The sequence below is a fragment of the Halichoeres trimaculatus genome, unplaced genomic scaffold (assembly GCF_033239565.1).
Source record: "Halichoeres trimaculatus isolate MK-OKI-2021-1 unplaced genomic scaffold, fHalTri1.1 fHalTri1_scaffold_10, whole genome shotgun sequence".
Taxonomy (NCBI): domain Eukaryota; kingdom Metazoa; phylum Chordata; class Actinopteri; order Labriformes; family Labridae; genus Halichoeres; species Halichoeres trimaculatus.
Window position 1 is genome coordinate 20413267 of NW_027437187.1, and position 24263 is coordinate 20437529.

The 24263-nt window shown below is 39.9% G+C and overlaps 2 protein-coding genes across 2 annotated transcripts in view; one reads left to right on the forward strand and one right to left on the reverse strand.

The window, feature by feature from the left end:
* The window catches only part of igf1ra (insulin-like growth factor 1a receptor), a 76182-nt gene extending 55586 nt beyond the window's left edge, over positions 1-20596 (forward strand). Inside the window, exons 4-21 of the mRNA XM_074677054.1 lie at positions 767-903; positions 1351-1495; positions 2035-2243; positions 2333-2459; positions 3090-3325; positions 3411-3578; positions 3708-3915; positions 8330-8616; positions 8720-8862; positions 9126-9291; positions 9413-9515; positions 9724-9794; positions 9915-10144; positions 11479-11583; positions 11734-11893; positions 12087-12216; positions 13474-13608; positions 16494-20596. Of these exons, the coding sequence (XP_074533155.1) occupies positions 767-903; positions 1351-1495; positions 2035-2243; positions 2333-2459; positions 3090-3325; positions 3411-3578; positions 3708-3915; positions 8330-8616; positions 8720-8862; positions 9126-9291; positions 9413-9515; positions 9724-9794; positions 9915-10144; positions 11479-11583; positions 11734-11893; positions 12087-12216; positions 13474-13608; positions 16494-17019 (3286 nt within the window). The 3' untranslated portion in view covers positions 17020-20596. The remainder of the gene's footprint in view (positions 1-766; positions 904-1350; positions 1496-2034; positions 2244-2332; positions 2460-3089; positions 3326-3410; positions 3579-3707; positions 3916-8329; positions 8617-8719; positions 8863-9125; positions 9292-9412; positions 9516-9723; positions 9795-9914; positions 10145-11478; positions 11584-11733; positions 11894-12086; positions 12217-13473; positions 13609-16493) is intronic.
* A 1947-nt stretch (positions 20597-22543) lies between these two features.
* Positions 22544-24112, reverse strand: pgpep1l (pyroglutamyl-peptidase I like). The gene is made up of 5 exons (XM_074677805.1): positions 23873-24112; positions 23712-23764; positions 23519-23635; positions 22969-23195; positions 22544-22896 (listed from the first exon to the last, which is right to left on the reverse strand). The coding sequence occupies exons 1-5, from the start codon at positions 24066-24068 to the stop codon at positions 22629-22631; spliced, it is 861 nt and encodes a 286-aa protein (XP_074533906.1). The 5' UTR covers positions 24069-24112; the 3' UTR covers positions 22544-22628.
* Between the last annotated feature and the right edge of the window lie 151 nt (positions 24113-24263).

Below are 24263 nucleotides of genomic sequence, written 5' to 3' on the forward strand. Positions count from 1 at the left end.
AATTAACTTATGATGAAAGTTGACTGCAGTTTCATTCAGCTTTTCTGATTTAATTTTGCATTTTAAAAAGGAAATAGTCTGGAAGTGACTTCAAAAGTCAACAAGATGGCTGTGTTGGAGCTTTCTTACCTGTTACCCTCAGTTTATGTGTTATAGAACATTGCAACTTGGGTCTAAACATTTTCATGTAACACATTGAGGCTGAAACAGTCAGGAAAAAGCCTGTGAAATCCTGGAGCAGCTGGTTAAGAGCATGTGGCAGTGTAAAAGATTCAATGTCAGACTTCTCAGACTGCCAAGAACAAGTGCGATAGGTGCTACACACTCACCCCCTCAAGTCCACCTGACATTTCCTTTGTTAACTTGGATAAGAAAACGCCTTTGTCTGGAACATTCCTCACTGTTTTGTCTCCACCGTTTCCAAACTTTCCACATTCGTGTCTCAGCAGCTGTATATTTTTTGGCCTTAGTGCTGCTGATTTGTCTCTGAGGTCAACACAGTGAGTCACTCTCTCACGAAAGCGAGTTCAGACAAGGGCCCATAAAAGATTAAACTCTCAGTCGGAGCGGTGATCTTGTATCACTCGCTGAATTTATTTGCTTGATTCCTCTGGACTGTTTGGGAGGAGTGGATGGATGAACTCGGAGTGAGGTTGAAAAGTTCATGTACAATGTTTTGCTCATTCCTTGACAAACTGTACCTGTTTTCCATATTCCTCTGCCTCACTTGAACTCCCTCACGTCACTCTTGTTTTGCTGTGCACAGAATGTTTTGCAGTGCCTGTAATGGCCCGTGTGATAAGCCCTGCACATCCTCTGTCATCGACTCTGTGGATGCTGCCCAGCTTCTGAAGGAGTGCACTGTCATTGAGGGCAACCTGGACATCAACATCCGCCGCGGAAGTGAGTACACCTTTGCACAAACAATGCTCCTTTCTCACTTTGAATGTGTCATCACCACTACTACATGACATTGCAGGAAATATGAGCAGATTAAACAAGCTTTTCTATGCTGCGCTGCACCTGACAGACAAAGACAGATAAGGGAATGATCCTGATTACATTACCTTCTGCGTGGCCTATAAAATCAACATTACATCTGCTTCCTACACTCTAACCTGATTATCACATTATGCTACTGTGCTGTTTACTTGCACTGTCGACAGGGTGGCTCACAAGCTCATCCTCACATATGATAAGTCACTCAGCGGGACATGTTTGTATTTAGAAATAGTCTGGGTGTTATAGAAGCAGTGGATGTGCCTGTGTTCATTAAATGTGCCTTTAATATGCTGATTTGTGTTTCTGTGTGTGTGTGTGTGTGTGTGTGTGTTTATCCCCTGTCCCCAGATAACATAGCGTCTGAGCTGGAGAGCTTCATGGGATTGATCCAGACAGTGACGGGCTATGTGAAGATCCGACACTCCCACGCACTTGGCTCGCTGTCCTTCCTCAAGAGCCTGCGTTACATCAATGGGCAGGAACTCATCGACAAGTACGGCTCGTCTGCTCCCTCTGTCTGGCTTTAGTGTGTGCATGTGTGTGAGGGAATTAGAGAATACAAGCAAACCGCAGTCTAAGAGGTTTTGCTACCAACAGTTTGTTCAAGTTGCAGCCCTGGATGGTTGCAATTTGTGTAGCTTCACCCTGATATCACTCTTAGATATCAGGGAAGAGGTTTTTTGGGAATGGCCAAAGAGGTCATGGGAAATCCCGTCACCCTTCTTGTCGTCCGTTCTCCCAGGATAAAGTTTCACTCAGAGGAATGCGAAGGATGGCAGGCATTCGCTTCCCTCCTGAGGTGTTCTGCTATGTAACTGTGGCTGCTTGAGTCCAAAGTATTTGCATGGCACTGTCTCTGTCTCATATCTTTCTCAGTACAAACCTGGGCTGAGGCTTTACACTGCCGCCAGATAGCGCATTCTCCTCAACTTCATGCATCTTTAGACATTTTTAGGCATCATAAAACAGCATTTTCTCTGCCCATATGACATGACTTTAACCTCCTCTTTTTGATTTTTCCTCTGTTATTAGTATGTATGCATTCTCCGCCATCAACAACCAGAATCTGCAGCATCTGTGGGACTGGAATCAGCACAATCTAACAATCCTAAATGGACGTCTGTTCTTCCGCTTGAACCCTAAACTCTGCATGTCTGAGATCCACAAAATGTGGGATAGGACAGGCATCACTGTGAAACCAGAGGAAGGAGATTTCCGGAACAATGGTGAAAGAGCAAGCTGTGAGTATCTTCCTGTGAGATGAGGGGCATCAATCTGCTGGTAGACTTTGTAGATGTGTCTCATTGATGATACTGCTTTCTCACAACAGGTGAAAGCCACATCCTAAGATTTAAGTCCAACACCACAACAAGCAATACTATCAGAATGGTGTGGGAGCGTTACCAACCGCCAGACTACGGAGACCTGATCAGCTTTATCATCTACTACAAGGAATCGTGAGTTGTTCTGAGGACAAACATCTTTTAATGATCTATATCATACGATTAAATAAAGCAAGCCACAGTCGAGCAAAGGGGTTTTGGAAGGAAAGCCTCTCTTTGGAAAAGTCAGAACTTAATTTTTCAAACACAGTACTCCTTTTGTGGAAAATATGATCTTTATCCGGTTTTGTATATTTTATTCCAATCAATAGTAACCAGGTGCACTTATTGTTTTGAGCTTTTGCATTGATTTCCTGCCTTAGAGGCATTGAAATTTCAGATGACCAATGGAACAATTGTTCTAATGCAAAACAAACAACTGAGATCACGTCATATTCATAACATCCATGTCTGCTTATTTTTTGAGGTCTGTGTTTGATTACCTGTCAGATTTTCTTATTGAACAGCCACAGAATAACTGCCTTGAAGGAAGTAAATCAATCAAAAGTTTTGTGTTATGGTTTGGAAAAGGGTTGGTAGTTAGAGAAACACAAAGCATTTGTAAATACAGACAACTAATATGAAACATTAACGGCAGTATTTTAAGGCAAATCCATCAGAGCTAGATTGTGTTCATTAACTTGAAATATAGATAAGAATATACACATTTTTTGTCAATTCTACTCCCTTTGTGTCTTTTTTTAGCCCTTTCCAGAACATCACAGAATTTGACGGCCAGGACGGCTGCGGCTCCAACAGCTGGCACATGGTGGATGTGGATCTCCCTCAGGATAAAAATGCTAACCCAACAGTCAGTCTTCAGCACCTCAAACCCTGGACTCAGTACGCTATCTTTGTGAAGGCCATCACCCTGCAGGTGGAGGACAAACACATTGCTGGGGCAAAGAGTGAGATCGTTTACATCCGGACACGCCCATCATGTAAGTGTGGCTGTGAGTGTGTCACCTAGGATCAAGCAGTAATTTCTGTTGTCACTAAATCTAACTAACTTTTTCACCTTTACAGTACCCTCCATGCCCAAAGAGCCACGTGCATTTGCCAACTCCTCGACCAAGCTGCTGGTGAAGTGGTCCCCTCCTGCTTTTCCAAACGGCAATCTGACGTACTATCTGATCCGCTGGCAGCGTCAGCCTGAAGACAGAGAGCTCTACCAACACAACTACTGCTCAAAAGGTTAAAAAAACATCATCCTACTAATAAAAATCACATTTTTTGTGGTCTGTGCTTTCCTTATTTTCTGACCCTCATTGAAAATGGTTTGACATGATTAAGGTTCCAAAATTTACATGTTTTGGTTTATAGAGCTGAAGATCCCGATCCGTATCCCAGCCACGGGTCTCACAGACATGGAGGACAGTACCAAGCCCACTAAGTCCGACCTGGCTGGAGCAGAGAAGGGTCCATGCTGCGTTTGCCAGAAGACGCCTGAGGAGAAGGATCGGGAGAAAGATGACCGCGTCTTCTTCAAAGTTTTCGAGAACTTTCTTCATAATGCCATCTTTCTGCCAAGGTAAAACACAGCTGAACATGATCTTATGATACCAGTCAGTTGTAACATCCTTTGACTGCTCCTCCTGCTGAAAGCTCAGCTTATTTGCCTTGACAGGTCACATTGAGGAATGATGTGGCAGCTGGAGTGTAATAGCTCCTCTTTGGAGCTAATAGGATCCTGCCATGGGGGTGTAGGTGGACCGGACGGGGGCTTGGCTTTGCTTTCTTTGTCAGGCAGCGCAGATGAGGAGACACACTGAGTCTGATTCAAAGCCCTCTTAGCGTGCTTGTGGCTTTCTGATGCCATGGCAACTATGGCACAGGGGGCATGTTAGGGACCTGGTGGGCAGCAATTTACACAACACAAACAAACCTGGGAGAGAGATGTGATTAAGGAGTCTGAAGGATCAGGTTTGGTTGCACAGGCATGGCTGTTGAGACCTTTGCTCGGCTCAATAGAGACTGACATCTGTGTTGTGTTATCAATGAACAGGATGTGGCCTGCTCTGCTCCTCTGTCACACGCTCCTATTCTCACTTAGACAGTCAACCAACCTATGCATCTCTAACATCAATCACAGCACAATATGGAGACCCTTTATATACTTGTTGCTTTATTTGCTGTTCTTCCCCGCTCCTTTGTAATGCTCTTGTGGAATTGGATCGATATGTCTCTGGAGGAAGAATAATAAAACACGGCTTTCTCTTGTAATTAAACACATATCTGCCCCTCCTCAGCACTCCTGCTGCTCTCTCAGGCTATGTTGATTTGTTATAGCATAGCTGTCAAGGAAACAGGCGGGTGGCAGGTCCCCGGGCCCGCAGCGATGAGGGTTCAGCCTGTGTATGCACAGACTCTTCACTGTAACAGAGCCAGCATTATTACAAACCACTCCAGGGAAAGGTCTCAAAAATCGGGGAGGTTTTTTCAAAAGTTCAGGGTTTAGAGCCAGGGTGAGGGGAGAGAGGGTGGGTGAAAACTGAAACAGAAAGAAGAGGAAATGTTTTTCATTCTGTCCCGCTCTACTCGGCACTCCGCTCGCCTCCTCCTCTTGCATGCTCTCTTTGTCCAGGACTTTTTTTTTTCTAGAGTGAGACAGCTGCCAGGAAATGTACAGTGGATCCATCTGGAATTTAAATGAATGAGGGAAGAGCCTCATCAGAGCGAGGAGACTGGCAAAAAGTAAGGGTGGGAGGCAGGCAGACTGATTTACTAGCGGTGAGGAGGTTTGCTGCCAGTATCTGTTTAGGAGACAGTTTGGTGTGATCCAAAACCTGTCATCAGCTCACAGGAGTTTTATTCACTGCAATCACCTGATGTTAAAAGTCATGATCAATTTAACTTTCTGGATTTACCTTTCCATCTGTCAGATTCAGACATCTTTCACTCTTGTATGCTGTAGACAGACTGCAGAGTCCTCCCTTTTCTCTTTGGTCCCTGTTTCACAAAGTGTGGATCTTTTTTTAGCTGGCGAGGTCAGGACACTAGCAGTAGTAACTTGCTAGTTATAAGGTCATGTTACAGTCAGCTGAGGAGCCTCTTGTTGAACACAGAAATGAGATCTCTTCAGTTTTTTATTTGTCTGACCTTTCGCTGTGGTCTATTAATTTATCTCTCCTTTGTTTTTCCCTCAAAATGAACTCGATAGCTCTGGATTTACATGCAACTCCTCTGTCAGTTTGTGTAATTTTGATGTAGTGTTGGGAGATGCAGGATTGCAATCCTGCACCTAAAACTGTCAGAGAGGAATGTTGACATGTAGGTGCGACTGAACTCTCCCACGGATCTGTCTGTGTTTGTGGGTGAGTGTCTGTACAGACACAAAAGACGGTGGGCTTCAGTTTAGCAGTGAGGGACTTCTTAAACTACTACAGTGTTTTAGATCACATGTTCAGTGCATTCAAAGGCAGCTTTCTTTACAGATGTAATTTTCCAATGAGCAGAATTTACGACTTAGGCTCAAGACTTTGAACTGTAAAAAAAATCACATATTTGCTTTTTGCACATTTGATAAATTAAAAATCTCAGAGTGGCACAGTCAGATCCCCACAAAATTTGAAGCACTACAACAGGATATGACATGATGCAGTTTGAAGTGGCACAATGCAATGAGATAAAATTTGATACAATACAACACGAAACAGGTTGTTAAAAGGTTATGAAATTTTATGATTTGTTGATGGATTAATGATAAAAAAAGATAAGTCACAATTTGATATTACTGATCAGTAGATTTTATCATGATACGAAGTGATATGGTACAATGCTGAATGGTATAAATAATAAATAGAATAAAAGTTTTACAAGATGATATGATAGGGTTCAGCACAACATAATAGGTTAATTGGTTATTATACTGTGGGGTATGATGTAATATGATACAATGATTTATAGGTCATACACTGACACTATATATACAATGATATATGATGATATATTATGAGAAACTACATCGAATGATACACTATATTACATATGTTATGATATTAAATGATATAATGTGATTGATATATATTATATTATATTATATTATATTATATTATATTATATTGTATTGTATTGTATTATATTATATTATATTATATTATATTATATTATATTATATTATATTATATTATATTATATTATATTATATTATATTATATTATATTATATTATATTATATTATATGATTTTTAGTTTCAAATTGGGGTGGCAAAATTCTGGGAATTTTTAGGGAGCTTTGGGGAATTTATATTAATTGCATTTACCTGGTCATAAACATGTATATATATATCAAACATTGTGGTTTGTTATTAGCAGATATACATGCAAAACATGTGTGTAATGCAGTATTTTTAAATGACATTATAAATGAATTATTAGATTTTTTTTTTTAACTTAGTCTGTCATGAATATTGCCAGAAATATTTTTTGTAGTTAGCCTCTAAAAATTATACAGATTTTGAAAGATAAGATTGCGTTACTAGTGTGCAAAATGCAAAACACAAAAGTTAGTAGAAGTAAAATACACAGTACAAAGTGTTAGTAAAAAACAAGATGCAGAGTACAAAGCAGGTTTCCATTAAAATATACAAAGTATTGAGTGGAGATTCAATATGCAGGTGTTGAAGTGAGAATGCAAGTGCATAAAAGCACCTAAAACAGGATATATAAATGAATGTGAACAAGTCAAATAGTTTGATGTTGATGATGAGGTTATACATGAAATGGGCATTGCATAAAATTATTGCATAGTGAAAAGTATTGCAAATATTAGAACCATTAAATGAACTGTTGCTTATTAGATGAGCATTTGTTAGTTTAGCTTCAATGTGTCCATTACTTAAAGTAATGTCAAATATATCTACCTTATTACTATCTTTAAAACTTACTCTATCAGGACTCCTAGACTCCAAATCCAGAAATGTGGTCTTGATAAAAATGCTGCAGGCTTGTGAGTTGGTGATTAATGATGATGATTAAATGTGCATGGAATCATTTGGGCATGTTATTTTATGGCATACTGCTGAATTTGCACCCAATCATGTAGTTTTAACTAATATCATTTTTGAAAATCTCATTCAGATTACAATACAATACAGTGTGCTACTCAATCAATTAAGGGCCAAAAAAGCACACTGATAGAAAATCATGTATTTGTTGCAGCTGAACACAGTTTAGGATGTTGCAGTGACAGTGCCCGATCTCCTCGTCATATTTCCAAATAACCTCAAAAAATGTATCACCTAGTGAGCTCTCTGTAAAGGCTCCATTTACCGTTTAAGACCTGTTGTCACCTGCTGTAAATACAGCTTCATTTTTCCAGATCAGTCAGAGCCAGGACCCTTTTCTTTATCTGTGTCGCCCAGCTGATTACCAAGCGTAGTTTTTTTTGCAGGTAACAGTCAAAGGTAACTGTAGGCGAGGTGCCCTGGAGCGTCTGCTGTGTCTGTTCTGCTCCAGACAGCTTCATCACCAGCACTGTGAGATCATATCACTGTTCACAGCAAAAGCCCCTCAGCTCCGCTGCTAAAGACTGGTCATTATGATTCAACACTTCAGTGTCAGACTTTTAGGGTCAAATGTTATATTTTGTTTTGTGAAGAGTTTGACATTGTGGATTAAAATTTTTCGGACTTGATGTTTTTTTTCCTCACTGTGGAAAAATTGCTGTCTGTGCGTCTGTGCTCTTTGCTACGATCTGTCTGACCTCCTCCCCTACAGCCCCACAGGGAGTCGTATGCAGCATCTGGCTAAATGCACACACACAAACATCCAAAACACACACTCCCTCCACCCACCTCAGTGAGTCTCAGTTCTGTGTAAGATACTTCTGGGACTTATAAACCTACAATTATTTGTTAGAGTAGAATTTGAAGTGTTTTTTTCCTCTTATCAGCATAACAAACTGCACCACCTCCTTACTTCTGGTTTGTTCCTCTGTATTTCAGACCTCCTGACCGTAAACGCAGAGATGTTTTTGGCGTGGCTAACACCACACTGCTGAATGAGCTTGCTGGCAGAGGAAACACCACCTTTGGCTCAGGTGATAACAGCACAGATGGAATTCCTCCAATCAGGGAGTTTTCATTCTCAGAAGACAAAAGCACCTCAGAACATTTAGAGATCCCCAACCTTCGACCGTTCACTGTGTACCGCATCGACCTCCATGCCTGTAATGAAGAGGTGGGCCGCTGCAGCGCTGCAGCCTTCGTCTACTCCAGGACCAAACCTGCAGGTCAGAAGTCAAAAACAATCTGTGGGACAGCATGCAGTCACCTGACTCTCACTCATTTGCAAACAAATTCCTGTAGTAAAGTTATGTATGTGTTTTCTTCCAGCCAGGGCAGATGACATCCCAGGAAAGGTGATCTATGAGAGGAGCGACAAGGTGGAGGGTTGTGTGGTGCTGCACTGGCAGGAGCCTACCATGCCGAATGGAGTCATCCTGATGTATGAGATCAAGTTCCGTCTGGGGGCTGAGGTGAGCCAGGATGTGTGTAATTAAAGTACTCCTCAGGCATGTTTCAGGACGTATCAAAACATGCAAAAACACACAAGTACTGCCAAGAGTAATGTTTGCCACTAATAGGTGTTTTCCACAAAGTTCAAAGTTCAAAGCAGTGTTACATTTCTTTTCCTGTTACTGAAAAAGACAAAAATTGTTTGGTGTCAAACTTCCTGTTCCTGTTGACTGTTTGTTGTTTTCCCAACAGTAACTGATACATGTGTTTTTTTTCCTTTCAGTCTGACAAACACGAGTGTGTGTCACGTCAGCATTACCGTGAGCACAAAGGAGCACGGCTGACCAACCTGGGATCAGGGAATTACTCTGCTCGCGTGCGTGCCACTTCACTTGCAGGGAATGGCTCATGGACAGAGAGCGTGTTTTTCTATGTGCCGCCACCAAAACGTACGCAACACACACATATACACACATAAACACACACATTGACACAGAATACTGCTGAACAGTTTATGATTCATGGTTGACTCACTGCTGTTCTCTCTTATCGATCACTTCCTTCTGACAGGAGATGACGGCGTCACTTTTTACTTGGTCATCATAATTCCCATCATAGTGACACTTTTCATCGCCAGCCTTTCCACCATCCTTTTCTTTGTGAACAAAAAGAGGTAAGAAGCTTTATGAGCACTTGCCACATGAGGTCCTCGATGATGTGCTGCATCAGTGTGCTCATGAAACTTAATGGCCGGTATAATGTTGATTAGAGTTAATAAGTGTTGCTTTTATTAACATATCCCTGTAGTAAAAAAAAAAAAAAAAGAGTTCCAGTAAAAATTGCCAGCCTGCTGACTCATTCTGCTGTAACTGTGTTAACAGGAATAGTGACAGGTTGGGAAATGGAGTCCTTTATGCATCTGTAAACCCAGAGTACTTCAGTGCTGCTGAAAGTAAGAATATCATATTTTTCCTCTTTTTTGTGGTATATCAAACTCAAAAACTATATTAAATTTTTACTGCTCTACAAAACAAACAAATTAATTATTGACCATCTCTCCTGTGTTTTCCAGTGTATGTCCCTGATGAGTGGGAGGTTGCCCGAGAGAAGATCACCATGCACAAAGAGCTGGGTCAGGGCTCCTTTGGCATGGTGTACGAAGGCATCGCCAAAGGGGTGGTCAAGGATGAACCTGAGACACGAGTAGCCATCAAGACGGTCAATGAGTCTGCCAGCATGAGAGAGCGCATCGAGTTCTTGAACGAAGCTTCTGTCATGAAGGAGTTTAACTGTCACCACGTGGTAAGAGGGAAAGACTCTTGAACAGTTAGCGTAGAGTACCAAAACTGATAGTAATTAACTACCACAACAGATACAAACAATAGGACAATGCTCCTGTGATGGTAACAACTTTCTCTGTAAGCTATATACGAGCAGAATGAAACGTATCAGGTCACATGTGCAAAGTTCTGTGTGGTTAACTTCTCTCAGGCAGGAGGCAGAGCTCAGCCTTCTGCAGGTTGTGGACGTTTTCTCAATAGTGTGGTCACAGCCTCAATAAATACTTTAAATGAATGGTTTTCAATTTCGTGAAGCTGATGGTACAATCTGCCAGTAAGCTAACACTTGATTTGAATCATTTAAACTTAACTGTTTAAAATAAAAAATCTTCCAAACAGTTTAAAAAACTGAAGTGCTTAGAGAAGGTTACAAACTACAAGTTTTACACCTCATCTGTTTACTTGAAGAGTGTAATTTTGCCATCAGCCTATATATAAATAAATATGAACAGCTAGTTCATCCAGTGTATGAATGATACATTCATCACCGTGCCCCCAGAACTTAAAATTTTGACCCAGGTTGGCAACTATGAATTTTCCCGGATTCTTTTTCTGAGGCAGTATTTCTTTAAAGCATGAAATTGTACACACAAGCTATAGAAAGTTTCCAAATATGCTACTGACTGGTTTTAGCAATGTTGTTTCATATTTCATATTTTTTGTTGGAAGAAACTTTATAATCTAACCAGCTGAAATGTTGCATGTAGCTTTATGGAATGAGATATGTGCCTCGAGAAACTGCATTTAAATAATTTAAATACAATTTAAATGATTTTGAGTATTAGTTTGAATAATTGCATTAAAACTGAATTTGAAACTACATATGACATTTTAAAACTGAATTTATTTGCTTTGAAATTGTATTTTTCACCTATTTGAACATTCATTTCTATATTTCTATAAGTCAAAAATTCAATGTTCACATCCAGTTTGCACCGTTCAGATTTAGTTTTTCACTTCAACTATAGTTTAAAGAGACACACTTGAGGTCCATGTAGATGAGTAACTGCGTGTACAATTTAAATTAAAATTGATTTTTTTTAATTTATGGGATGAAGAGACTTAAAAGTTAAAGTAGGTTAAAACACAAATTCAGAGCTAATAAATTCAGATTAAAAATATCAAGTTCACACTTCAAATTGACTATTGCTATTTAATGTGAGCATTTCAAAGTCAATAAAATCATTTCAGTTCAGTTTCTGGTGGCAAATATCTCAGCCCATATGTCGTGTAGTATTTTGTATGCAGCTTTTGACTCCTCCCTCTTTAACCCCTGCTGTGTTTTGATTGGTGCAGGTGAGGCTGCTGGGTGTGGTTTCTCAGGGACAGCCAACGTTGGTGATTATGGAGCTGATGACTCGAGGAGATCTTAAGAGCTATTTGCGGTCCCTGCGCAAAGAAGTAAGTGTCATACAGTCAGTCATGTTCTCTTTTCAGTGCAAAAATCTGTCCCTTTGTTTTTCTGAACTTTAACCTGCCATTGGAAAGCAGTAAAGATGACTGATTGACTGCAGAAGTCACTCATTTTTTTTGTGCTTTACCTTCTCACAGAACTCCACCAGCCAGGTCCTACCCCCTCTCAAAAAGATGATCCAGATGGCAGGGGAAATAGCCGATGGCATGTCGTACTTAAATGCCAACAAATTTGTCCACAGAGATCTGGCTGCCAGGAACTGCATGGTAGCAGAGGACTTCACTGTGAAGATTGGAGGTAAGTGAAGCTAATGCGGTTCCACCGGCCTTGGAAAATAAGTGTTTGGATTTCAGTCAGCGCCTGGGGCAGTGGAGTCTCAATGTAGATAAACGGGGCAAGGGGATGGATGAGCTCTCAGGAGCTCCCTCTCCCACACAGAATGAGGGATTTCTAGTTGCTTTCCCAACCTCTGATTTCATTTTCTCCTCAGATTTTGGCATGACGAGAGATATTTATGAGACGGATTACTACAGAAAAGGAGGGAAGGGCCTGCTGCCCGTCCGCTGGATGTCTCCAGAGTCGCTGAAAGATGGCGTGTTCACTACAATGTCTGATGTCTGGTATGAGAACACATCACTAATAGAGCTGCGATACACAGTACATGTATGAACCTGCCCTAACCCTGGGGGCATGGAAACTATCCCAGAAATGTCTGACATTGTGTGTGTGTTTGTGTGTGTGGATATGCTGTACACAGCCTATTTTCTTAGATGCATTTTTTTATTTTACTGTGTGAACATGTATTTCTTTTCCTCTATCCTCACTGTGCTCTAAAAGCCACAGAAAACCTTCAGAATCTTTTGGTCTCCTGCTGGCTTTCTGGAAATTCCTTTCTCTGTGACAGGAGAGAACAGTAAAAAGATAAATCTTTTCTCCCACTGGCACCTTTTTGTGCCACCTTGCGGCAGAATCCCAGCGTACAGTCATGGCACATTTCTCTATCAGGAGTGATAGAGCTGTAGAGAAATATAAGTGTTTACTAGATCCCTTGCAAGTTTTTGTTGTTGTTTCCCAACTCAAAATGTCCCACGGGTCAGTCCCTAAGAGTGGGCTTAAACTGCTCCAGATGTTCTCAAATGATAGGTTGCAGTTCCAGCAAAAACCCACCTCCACATTTGCGTACTATATCTTCCTCTTTGAAGTCGCACAGATGAAGTTCTTGTAAGATGAACCCACTTTGGTCTCTGGAGGATTCAGCAAGCTGGTGGCTTTTATTTGGTTGATCAAGAAAAGCTGTGGCTTTGTCTGTTTCAGACAGTTAGTTACAGCGTTGTAATGAAACTGTCGAGTTTATAGTCAGAACTGAAAATAGTGCTTAAAATATTACTATCATGAGTAAACAAATACTGTGGTCTTTGTAAGTTATGTTAAGAAATTTTTCATGAATAGTTTCAACATAATCTCTCTGCAATGTAGTTTGAGGTTAAACTGAGGTGAATTTACTGTAAACACTCAGCACTGAGGTTATTTCTTTACAGTAATGAAATTACTGTGACCCCTGACTGATACATTGGTACATAGCCCACATTGTTCTACATCATTGGGCTGCCTGGTCTATGGTCTGACATAGAGATAGCATCAGCTAAAGTATTATCCTGTCTCTGTAAATGTTCAAGTGAGCAGCTTGGTTTTAAGCAGGATAGGGTAGGGATCTTAAGTCAGATAAATGATGTGCATGACTGCTCTCTGTGATCAGGAGACAGTATTGTACAAGACTCAAAGAAAGTCCTATCAGATCACACTGAGATGAAAGGCAGCATTTGAATTTATTGTAACCGTACAAACTCTAATATGTTTACTTGTTTCTCTGTCTTCAGGTCATTCGGCGTGGTGCTTTGGGAAATTGCCACCTTAGCAGAACAACCGTACCAAGGCATGTCCAACGAACAAGTGCTGCGTTTTGTCATGGAGGGAGGACTCTTGGACAAACCTGATAACTGCCCTGACATGCTGTAAGTCCACTCACGCTAAAAAAAAAGCTGTTTCACATTTTGCACTTTTTATTAAGGCTTCCAAGTTTATGTTACTGCACCCTCAAAGTATGTATTGTTTTATCTTCTACTTACACCACCTCACGTCTTCTGTCAGGTTAATATTTTGCACAAGGTCTATTTAAAGTTGTGGTATAACGTGTGTAGGATATCATGTGATATGTCGCTAAAAGTAGTGCCAAGATGAGGCCTGACATTAGCGTCATAGGTTAAATGCGGTCTATTGACGCCATTGCCCTGAGCGGTCAGCTGGCAGGGTGAAGTCTCCTCACTCGTCTGCCTCGGCCCATAGAAGGGATACCACGAGCGGCGTGTGTGAAAGATGCCCCTCATTCCATCTGGAAGGGACATGAGGAGCGAGACGTGTCTGTCTGTCTGTCAGCAGGCAGAAAGAGTGGAAAGAATTCATTTACTTCATTTATAATTAATGATAATCCATAATGGCCTGTAAAGGAGGGAAAACGCAGCACAGCCTGCTCATCAGTGTGAACTGTTACATACATGCATCCCTACTCTCCCCCTCTCTGACCTCAATAAGAAGGCATTCTGCTCTCTCCCCTCCCACTCTCCACGGCTGACCTCACCTTAGAAAGAGAGAGCAAACTGAAAAAAAAGAGGGCTCAGTGTTGTGCAGACACAAACCTCTGGTTTCTATGGCAGCCTGACTGTTTTGTCCTGATTACAGGAGTGTGTGGATTGTGTTACAGAGGTGGTGGTAGGGTGGGTGGGTTTATTCTCCTGCTCAACACACTGGGAAGTCAGAGTTTCGCCACTTGTCCCCTTCTGCTGCCGTGACTTAATGGAGATTTCCAGAAGAGTGCTGAAGTGTGGTGAAGCTGGAAGTCCATACAAAGACAGAACAGAGAGATACGAGAGCAGCAAAGATAACAGGCTGGGGGATGAGTCATATTTGGAGAGCTCTGAACGTCTCCTCCTTGTTCTGTTTTTCCCATGGTCAGGTAGCTATGGGTCACTGATTGCATTTCCCATGTTTCTGTCTCAAGTTTCCTATCCACAAAAAGTGCATTCTCTCCCATGCAGATCTGGCCAAATATCTGTGATCATAGTGTACATTGTGTTTTATTGAAGATCGTTGCAGTATCACTTACAGCACTATCATACTCAAAGGCTTCAGCAGGCCAAGGATGTTTTTCAGTTCTGTCGCACTGAATGCCTGTTCAGGTTAATTAAACATTTAGCATAGATGATTGGAAACAGCTCTGTGCTCTCACTTGGCCTGAAAATGTGTCTGTTTCTTATTTTTATCTCACTGATTCAAGGTCTAGGACTTGTGCAGTGCTTTCTTCTTCTTTTAACAAAAGCCAGACTGCCTCCAAGCTTTTATTTTGAAAACACCTCTCCAACAAGTTTATTATTCACCAGATATTTACTTTCTCTGCACAGGATAAATTTTTATAAACAAATGGTGAAACTAACTTAAGTCAGAAGTTTTGGTTTGTGGAAACACACTCTAGAAGTTAAACGTTAAAAAAGACGAAAATTAAACAAAATCCAAGTGGTTGTTTTGATGCATCTATAAAAAAGCATTTTTTATAACAGAATGAGAGCTGTCTTAGATGTTGTTTTGTGTCAAAGCTGAAGGTCAAATATGAGTGAAATAAATTAAAGGCCATGGCATGTCTGTGTCAGACTTAACTACGTTTGTTGTCTAAGTTTGCATCAACAAGGCTGCTGAGCAGCAACAGATGGTGTAAGGAGAGTTTTCAGCAGACAGGTTACCCTTACCTCCCGCCCAGCAGCTCCATGCACTGCACATCTTTTTCACGGGAGGTCTTTGCCCCTGCATTTTGGATATCTGAACCTCAACTTTAAGACACTTGCTGCAGGGTTGGTAAACAAGCTAGAGCCGCCCCCCCCTACTGCTTCAGAGTATGAAGTGAGCCGCATGCTTAGGAAGGCTTTAACCATAAGGAGAGAGGCTGGCACAGAGCTGCAGGGGCTTGTGTAGACTGCAGAGACCACTGGAAGAGAAGGAGAGGGAGAAAACAAGAGTGAAAGAGAGATGACAGAGGTGTTTATGTCAGTGGGCCTTTGAAAAGTATTCTTAGCTTGTTTGTGTATAATTGAAGTTGTGGTGTGCGGTGTAGCACCACACAAAACTGTAATATTACTCACTTTTATGATGTTGTTTTGACATTCCCAAAGCTCGGCTGCTGGCCTGGCACAGTAACCTGAGGCATGATTTAGTGCTGCAGAGTTCATGCAGCGTTACTGAATGTCTGTACAAGTGTTAATGTAACAATGAAAAAAAAAACAACATAAATTTTCAGCACCCTTTGACAGCCATTGAAAAAATAGTGAAGTCCATGTCAAGCCTGATTTTCTACTTTTGTGTTTACCTTTAGGATTATAAGTTAATCGTTAATAATATAACATTTCCTCTTATAACAAGTGTTGATATGGTGTTGAACAGTGTTGCGGTCTTTTTGAAAGCATTTTTTCACGTTTATTTTTTTCAAGCTCAATAGAGTGAACAAAGTTCATGTGCCAGAGTACTGATTGAGGCTTAAATCAGTGACTCTGCTGCCACCTGGTGGTCGAAGATGTGAACTCTTTGTGCTTTTACACTTTTTAGGGGCAGTGTGAAGTTTTTCAAGTGTCCCTTGTAAGAAAAACCCACCAGGTGGAAACAGTCACTTCTTGAAAGCTGTTGTCATTCCTCAATCAATGCTGGTTGCCAGTTATAGATAGGTTCGTTGAGCTCTTACTAAGTCAAATGAAGTTGGTGTTTCCCATGGCTGTCTTGTTTATGTTCAAAGCTCTCTTTTACTGCACCCATTCCCCCACTGACCCCGCCCCTTTTTTCTATTGAACATCTCTTCCAGGTTCGAGCTGATGAGGATGTGCTGGCAGTATAACCCTAAGATGCGTCCGTCCTTCCTCGAAATCATCAACAGCATCAAAGAAGAAATGGATCCTCCCTTCAGGGAAGTGAGCTTCTTCTACAGCGAGGAGAACAAGCCGCCGGACACCGAGGAGCTGGACATGGAGGTCGAAAACATGGAGAACATTCCACTGGACCCTGCATCCACCAGGCAGCCATCTTCAGCTGCCGCCCCATTATCAGGGTGTACAGGAGGCACGCCGCCTCCATCTACACAGCAGTTATCCCCCATGCAAGGCCAGAGTACTCCATTACTGGGACCTGTTTCCCCCTCCTGCCTGGGCCAGATCGCCTCAGGCTTGGTGTCTCCAGGGCAACCATTGGACAAGCACTCAGGACATGTTTCGGCTAACGGGCCTGTGGTGGTGCTACGGCCCAACTTTGATGAGATACAACCCTATGCACACATGAATGGGGGCAGAAAAAATGAACGTGCGTTACCACTGCCCCAGTCGTCAGCCTGCTGAAACCAGATCATCCCCTCCTCCTCCTCCTCTTCCTCCTCCTCTTTACACAGGGTAACACAAACCTCCCCTTCATCTCACAATGAGGGATGGGTGAGGTAAGCAAAGACTTTTTCTACTGGGTGCCAGTAGATTTCCTCTCCACTTCTTAAAGGTCAAACACAAACTCTAAAAACTGAAAAATAGCACAGAAACCTGCTAAAGCATTTGGAGTATGGTGGCTCAGACTCAACACTGGGGAACTCCTTCCTGTGCAGCCTGTACTCCAGTCAATGTATCAAGTCCTTGAAGAAGGACAACAATACAGGCATGTACCCTGACTTACAGATTCAGACTTAAAGAAAAATCTTTTTTAGCATATCTGCCAGCAAATCCAACAGAAGAGCACTTTTTTCCTCAAGATTTCAGAGAGGATGTTGTGGATATCTGAGTGTGTATTTATACAAACACGTGATTCTCTTTATAATATGGTATAGTTCCATTTCTGAATGACTTTCCATCAAAGACTTTGTTTGCATGACCAGACTGGCTCATGTCATGTGAGGATGCCTCAATTATAATGCTTGGACTGAGAAAGATGTTTTCATTGTCCTGTTGATATTACTATGGGTGTAGATCCCGACAGGAGCAGGTCAAAAACTGAAGAGGAGGGCATATCGTGTATCTGCCAAACTATTGCCAAATCAAGCTTTTTCTCAAACTTCAAATAGGTCACCCTTCTTGTTTCAGGCTGTGACTCAGAGTTGAGATGTGTCTGTTGGTGGAATAATACCAAAACTGTTTGGAGGTGGTCTGACGTCATGGTTATCTGTTGATCTAACTGCTTTTGAGGTTTGTTCAATCTCTTTCAGGTCAAATGCTTTGGCAAGATTATCTTTCATTTAGCTTAAAATTACACTTCAACCCAATCTTTAGTTGGTCATTACCTGAAATCAGCTGACACACTTTTTGAGTAAATGGATCCTAAAACGACTAATAGAAAAAACAGTAGGATTCTTAATACATAACAGTCGTTATTTTTACGTCAGGTTGAGTAAATGCAGGCAAAAGGTGACAAGGTTTTCAGATTTTATAGGTTTATCATATTTCATTATGACTGGATGATTCATTAAGTACAACAACACATAAAGCATTGCAACCAATTAGGGATGGGTACCGCATTAGGTACTTTTATAGGTACCGACTGAATTCTGTCAAAAGTACCTGGTGCTGATTCACAAAAAATCATGTTTACCATGTTTAGGTACCTGAATGCATCCTTGTGACTGTGAGGAAGTGGAAGAGTAGGCAATTTTCCATGATGGACATGAACACAGCATTGCAGGGTTATATATTAAAAAATAGATATGTTAAATTGGAAAAAAGTTACATTTTATTATTAAATGAATTGATATTTTTTACCACATAAACACAAAAAGTACCTAAAATTGGTACCGTTGAGTACCGATACCAATTGCCAGGTACCAGGCATCGGTACCGTATCGTTTCAAATGTGAACGGTACCCATCCCTACAACCAATTTGGAATTTTTGTTTAAAATGTTTTCTAAAATAAAAACTCTTTGCCCCTCTTCGGTTTGATTTGATAACCAAAAACAAAGAGAAAGCTTTTTGTTTTGAAGGTATCATCTTTGGCTGTGACCATATGTCAGCCTCTTGCCATGTGAATTAAAAAAAGACAATAATCATTCATCCATATTTCGTAAAAGTTAATTGTTTCATCCAGCTGGTTCTTTCTTTAGTGGGGATTTTATCAAAACTTTTAATTACACCACCAAAGTCCATTCAGATCAAAGCAAAACTTTTAACTCTCTCTTTTTATCTTTCAAGCATCAAAGAGACAACTCTGAATCACAGCCTCAGTCTGCCTTAGTAAAAAAAAAAAAGCCACCATAAACAATATTAATTATAAACATGGCTTTGATGTTTGTTTCTTTATACATTATAAACAAAACATCAAAGCCATCAAAATCCCTCTCAGTCATCATCAGAGCATTCGTTGTTTTTATCTAAATCTCCTGGCTGAGATGTTTAAAGCGTACATTTCATGCGGCAGGTATAAACATGACTGTTCAAATGAAATGGCACCAAACACATGCAACAACAAAAACAACAACAAAGAGAGTTTGAAGACCTGAGACAGAAAACAAGAAGGTGTTGGATCAGACTTAAGTAGCCTAGAGACGACTTTTAAATCACAGCAGGTCTCTTTTGGAATAGTCGCTAGTTTCTCTGCATTTCAAACACATATTAAGGTCTTACAGTTGTATTTTAGACTGCAGGATCATTTTTATACACATCATTAGTTTTTGTCACTTTTTTAAACCTTTCTACGGTTCAAAATGTTTGCCTCTATGTCTGTACAGAACAAAGCTGCTATTTTATTCTTTTTCTCTTTTTGGATGTTATATATAAAGAAATCCTTCAGGTTTGGTATTTTGTGGTCTCCACTACAGTCCATTTCTTATATCTACAAACTCTGTTAAAAAAATGATAAAACAACAAAAATATGATGATTTAGATATAAGACAACTTCTTTTCTGTTACCCCAAAAGGTTTTCTGTAAGACTATTCTTTGCTCGTTGCCTTTTATTTTTTATGAAATCTTTCTTACTGTATTTGTTTTGTGGATGTCTATATTATTATAATTATTATTGTTATTATTATTATTAATATTATTATTTGGAATGGACACCTTAGCTCGATGTGTGAGTGTGTACTTTCTGCACCCTTTTGTACTTGTTACCTAGCACTGCGCCTAGCACTGCCCTCTAGGTGCGACTCAATCTCAGGTCAAAGTAAAGGCTTTGCTTTCTCCACACATTCTCATGATTGTTCTCTACTTGTCTCAGCTTGAACCCCCCCATCAGTAGTGCCCAATTTTCTCACCGCTGGCCCCCATGCCTCCTTCTGAAGTCAGGATAAGTTCCAGAATACAAGACACTTACTTTATACCAGATCTGGTCTTTTAACCCATCCATTTCCTGCCTCCTCTTGACTCAACAGGGCTAATTGGGTTGTCTCTTTTGCCTTAATCACACAAAACCATTACTGAACTGTTCAAAATTACACTTCTCCCTCCTACTTTGTAAGTATTATTATTTTTATATATATAGTCTCCTAAGTGCAGTACATTGTCCCTTCTGCTGTTACTTCTTTAAAAAAAAACAGGTCTTATTGTTTGTCTTCATCACCGCCTCTGAGAACCAAATACAGGATGGGTTAAAGTCCAGGGAAGGGAACACATTTCGATGTCATGTATGGAAAAAGGTCTTAAAAATTGAGGCTGAACAGTGAAAGTGTTTTGAAGGATTTTTCCTCATCTTTTGGAAATGTTGCCTGGTGATTAATATTTTTTTCTCTCTTTTTTTCTGTAGAAGTGTTATTTATTTATTTTTTTAAATTTTCCTTTTGTGATATAAGTTTAAATCACTGTATAAATGCCCCATGATTCAGTATAAAGTTGGATTTTTGTATGTATTTCCTTTGGTGTCATGACTGGGGGACTCAAAAAAACTTTTTTTTTCATTCAAGTTTATATCTACCTCACTCTTCAAAAAGAATGAGCAATTATATATATATATATATATATATATATATATATATATATATATATATATATATATATATATATATATATATATATATATATATATATATATATATATATATATATATAATCGCTCATTGAAACAAGTACATTTCACTCATCCTCATCGGTTTGTATAGAAACCTCATCATCTGGATAAAACCAACCCACAGGGAGCTCAACAAACCTCACAGAACAGAACAGGACATGAGATGGTACATCTGTGTGGTGAAGTTAAAAGTTGTCGGTTCAGCCCATCAGCTTTCTGGAAAGTTTATATAATGTTACAATAACTACAGCAGGTGCTGTTCACTAAATAATCCGACAGCTTCCACATCAGATATCCCATCTCCATTCACCCCAAACCTCAAATCCTCAAGACACAGAAACCTACACTAACTCATCTATAACACATTATTTATGTCTAAATCTAGGCAATTATCATGTGGAATATTTAAAAAGGGATACAAATATATTTTTTAACACCTTGAAAAAAATTTGTTTTGCTGTTAACCTGCAGCATTTAATGGTGGATACTTACATTTCACTTCAGTTTATTCCAAACACCCAGAAGTCATTTGAACTCTGAAGACCTACATTTAGTTCTGTACATAGATCAGTACTGTGAATGTAACAAAGACATTTTGTACTTTCTCCACAAACCGTAACAGAGATAGCAGCCTCAATTCTAAACCAACAACTTCTAGCACCTCTTATTTAATGCATCACGTTTATGTGAGTGCCATCACTGCTCTACATATGCTTATTTCCACTCTTATCAGGGTACATGTTCTGGTGACCATTTTCAGGCTTTTTGGTCACATGGAAGTAAACTCAACATGCCTCTCTCTGGCCTGTTAGTATCTGACTAATGCTGCTTCCTCAAATAGTCACCTCAGTGTACCTTATGTTGTCATTGAATTAAAAAGTGGAGCGCTAAGATGGCACGACTGCTTTTACATTTCAAAGCATTTTATTTAACTTTCAGAGAGCTGCTTCAGTTTAAGGGCGCTGGGCTGGAGGCCAAAGTAAATTGAAAAGATAATGTTAAAATGAAACCCAGAAGCAATAAAAAATGAACTATGAAACATTAAAATGCTTTTAATGTGAAATCTGGGGCTGAATCGTGCATGAATTAGGGGAATAACAGTCAAAGATCGTCAGAAAACAGTCTGATTGCTGCTAATCAACACACCGGTACATAAATTACCATTGACAAGCATCAGCTTACGATACATATCTGTTCAGTTGTTGTTCTTTTTTCTGTTTGGATATATGTAATGATCGAATTCAAATATGAGTGACACATTTTAACTTTATGTAGTTCTGGCAGTAGGCAATTACTTTTCAATCTTAAACCTGTTGTGAATATAGCATTAAATAAATGTGGGCAAACACAGGACAGGGATTTTTTTAGATTACGGGTAGTCATGATCAAGAGTAAACAACATGATTAGAAAAAAGGTCATAGGCTTAAACATATAGCTTCACAGTAGTTGCAAAGTCTCGCTTCTTGCATCACCAAATTTCAGCATAAGAATAAAACAGCTGTTTAAAAAAAAAATAAAAAAACATTAAACTTAGCCAATTTTATCATTTAAATTCTGAATGTTCTTTATGCAGACCTCAGGTTCATAGAGGATGCGCCTGTGCATTCAAACTGCAATAATAAGTTCGAGGTTTATCATCTTCATGCCTCTGTTTTTATGATTTGCATTCCTTCACCTTCTGAGGGGGCCTTGCTCCTCAACTATTTTATTATAAACCTTTCACAAATCTATGTGTATTCTTTACCTGATTGGGGACAGAAATAAAAACAAAAAAACAAAAAAATCTTCACAAGACTGTCTTTCTCAAGCTCTGTATCTGAGGCCTCGAAGTTTTTCACATCTATTTGCTGAGAGGGTGTATTTTCGCCGTCTCTGAAATGTGTATCTGAGGATTTCTTGTATTTTCTTTTTTCTGAAAATTTGAATAAATAAATGAATGAGAGCTACGACTGTGGCTGCAGTTTCTCATCTATTTTACCTTTGTGAATTACTGTCATTATTTTGCCAAGTTAAAATATCTCCTCTTGGGGTTGGTTGCTGGTTTGGAGAAGTTTGCATGTCACCTGTTTCACCTGCTTCTGAGTGTTCCTCCAGTTGGTTGAGCATGTTCATTATGAGGGCCTGCAGCAGAGGTACAAGTTCACCTGCTGAGTTCAGGCTACCATTTGACGGCACATGGATGAAAGCTGCTCTCCTCTGACCGTGATACAGTGAGCAGTAATATGCATAATCACACAGGTACCTGAGGGGAGACAAATAACATTATCTCATATTTCTAAGTATCTGTGCACACCACCCAGGATTAACTACTTACCTGCCAGCATCTCTTGAATAAATGACATCCACCCCTGCTTGTCTAAACTTTTTGGACACAACTCTCATGTTTACAATTGAGTCCAGCTTCTCTGGTCCTCCTTCCACACAGCAGTGACTTTCAGGACAGTAGCCACAAACATCTCTGTCCCTGTATCCACAGTTCTTCCCTGTTTGCTCCAGAATGACAACACTGCAACCTCTGGATATGCCCAGATGGACAGCAAACTGTGATACACAAACACAGAGGTCACATCCTTATCCTCCCATGACACAATCAGAATGTAATTATTTCCTTTTTGTTCTTAGTTTTCAAGGTAATACTCGCTGTGCACTCACAAATTTGCACAACAAGATGTAGACAAAACATTGACAACAGGTAGCTTCATTTCAAGTAAGCAAATAAATAAATGGATAAAGAATTAATGATGTTTTTAGGGACATTAAAACTTAACTGAGACAGGTTATTGAGTTTTAAATGGCATAAGTATTTGGAAAAAGAAAAAAGCTTTGTTCCTGACTTCAAAACTTTTATTTATTTATTTATTTACCTTTGGGTTTAGAGACTCCCATATCTCGGCAATGATTTGCTGAGTCTTTTTATAACTCACTGGCACCTCCTTGATATAAACACCCGTCTGCTTTCCCAGTCCGACCAGCTTCAACCCCTTATTACACAAAACAATGACATTTTCAGTCTCGAAGCCACACATAGACACAAAACTGTACTCTATCAAACATTACCTGTGCTGCCTTCCAGCTGGGGTTCACTAAAAACTGTCTGAAGGGTCCAAAGCCTAATAAAAGATTTCAAAACAGCTCTTCATAATGAAATTTAGCCTATATATATATATATATCTTTTTGAAAAATTAACGATTGCATGTCCGGTTGTGTATCAGTTCACCTGTAACCACCACGATATCACTGTCAGTCATGACGCAGCAAAGTTTAGTTTGGGTGGCAAACAGTGCGGAGCGCGTCGAGTCGAGAAAATATATTAAACTGTTGCAGTTCACGTGTTGTCCGCTTGAGGGAGCGCCTCTCCGGTAAAAATAAATAAATAAAAAACCCTCATGTGGCCGTGGTACATTCAGTAGCATCTAGTAAGTTCCTATATCATAAACAGGTCTAAAGTTACACTTCAAAGAGTCTCACAGAGAGACTACGTTGTATTTACAGTTTTCAAATCCTCTTACTTTACGATACAAACGTTTTCCCTTCATGTACTGCACCACATAGTCGCTGTTTTCAAATCCTATACATACTATTCAAATCCTTTATTTTTTCAAACATTT

What these genes read in the sequence shown, in the direction of transcription:
- pgpep1l (XM_074677805.1), bottom strand. Translation starts at nt 24,068, where the DNA reads ATGCTACTGAATGTACCACGGCCACATGAGGGTTTTTTATTTATTTAT. An exon ending in GGGAGTCTCTAAACCCAAAG is followed by an intron (nt 23,196 to 23,518) that starts GTAAATAAATAA and finishes TGTGTATCACAG; the next exon opens with TTTGCTGTCCATCTGGGCAT. An exon ending in TATTCAAGAGATGCTGGCAG is followed by an intron (nt 22,897 to 22,968) that starts GTAAGTAGTTAA and finishes GTCTCCCCTCAG; the next exon opens with GTACCTGTGTGATTATGCAT.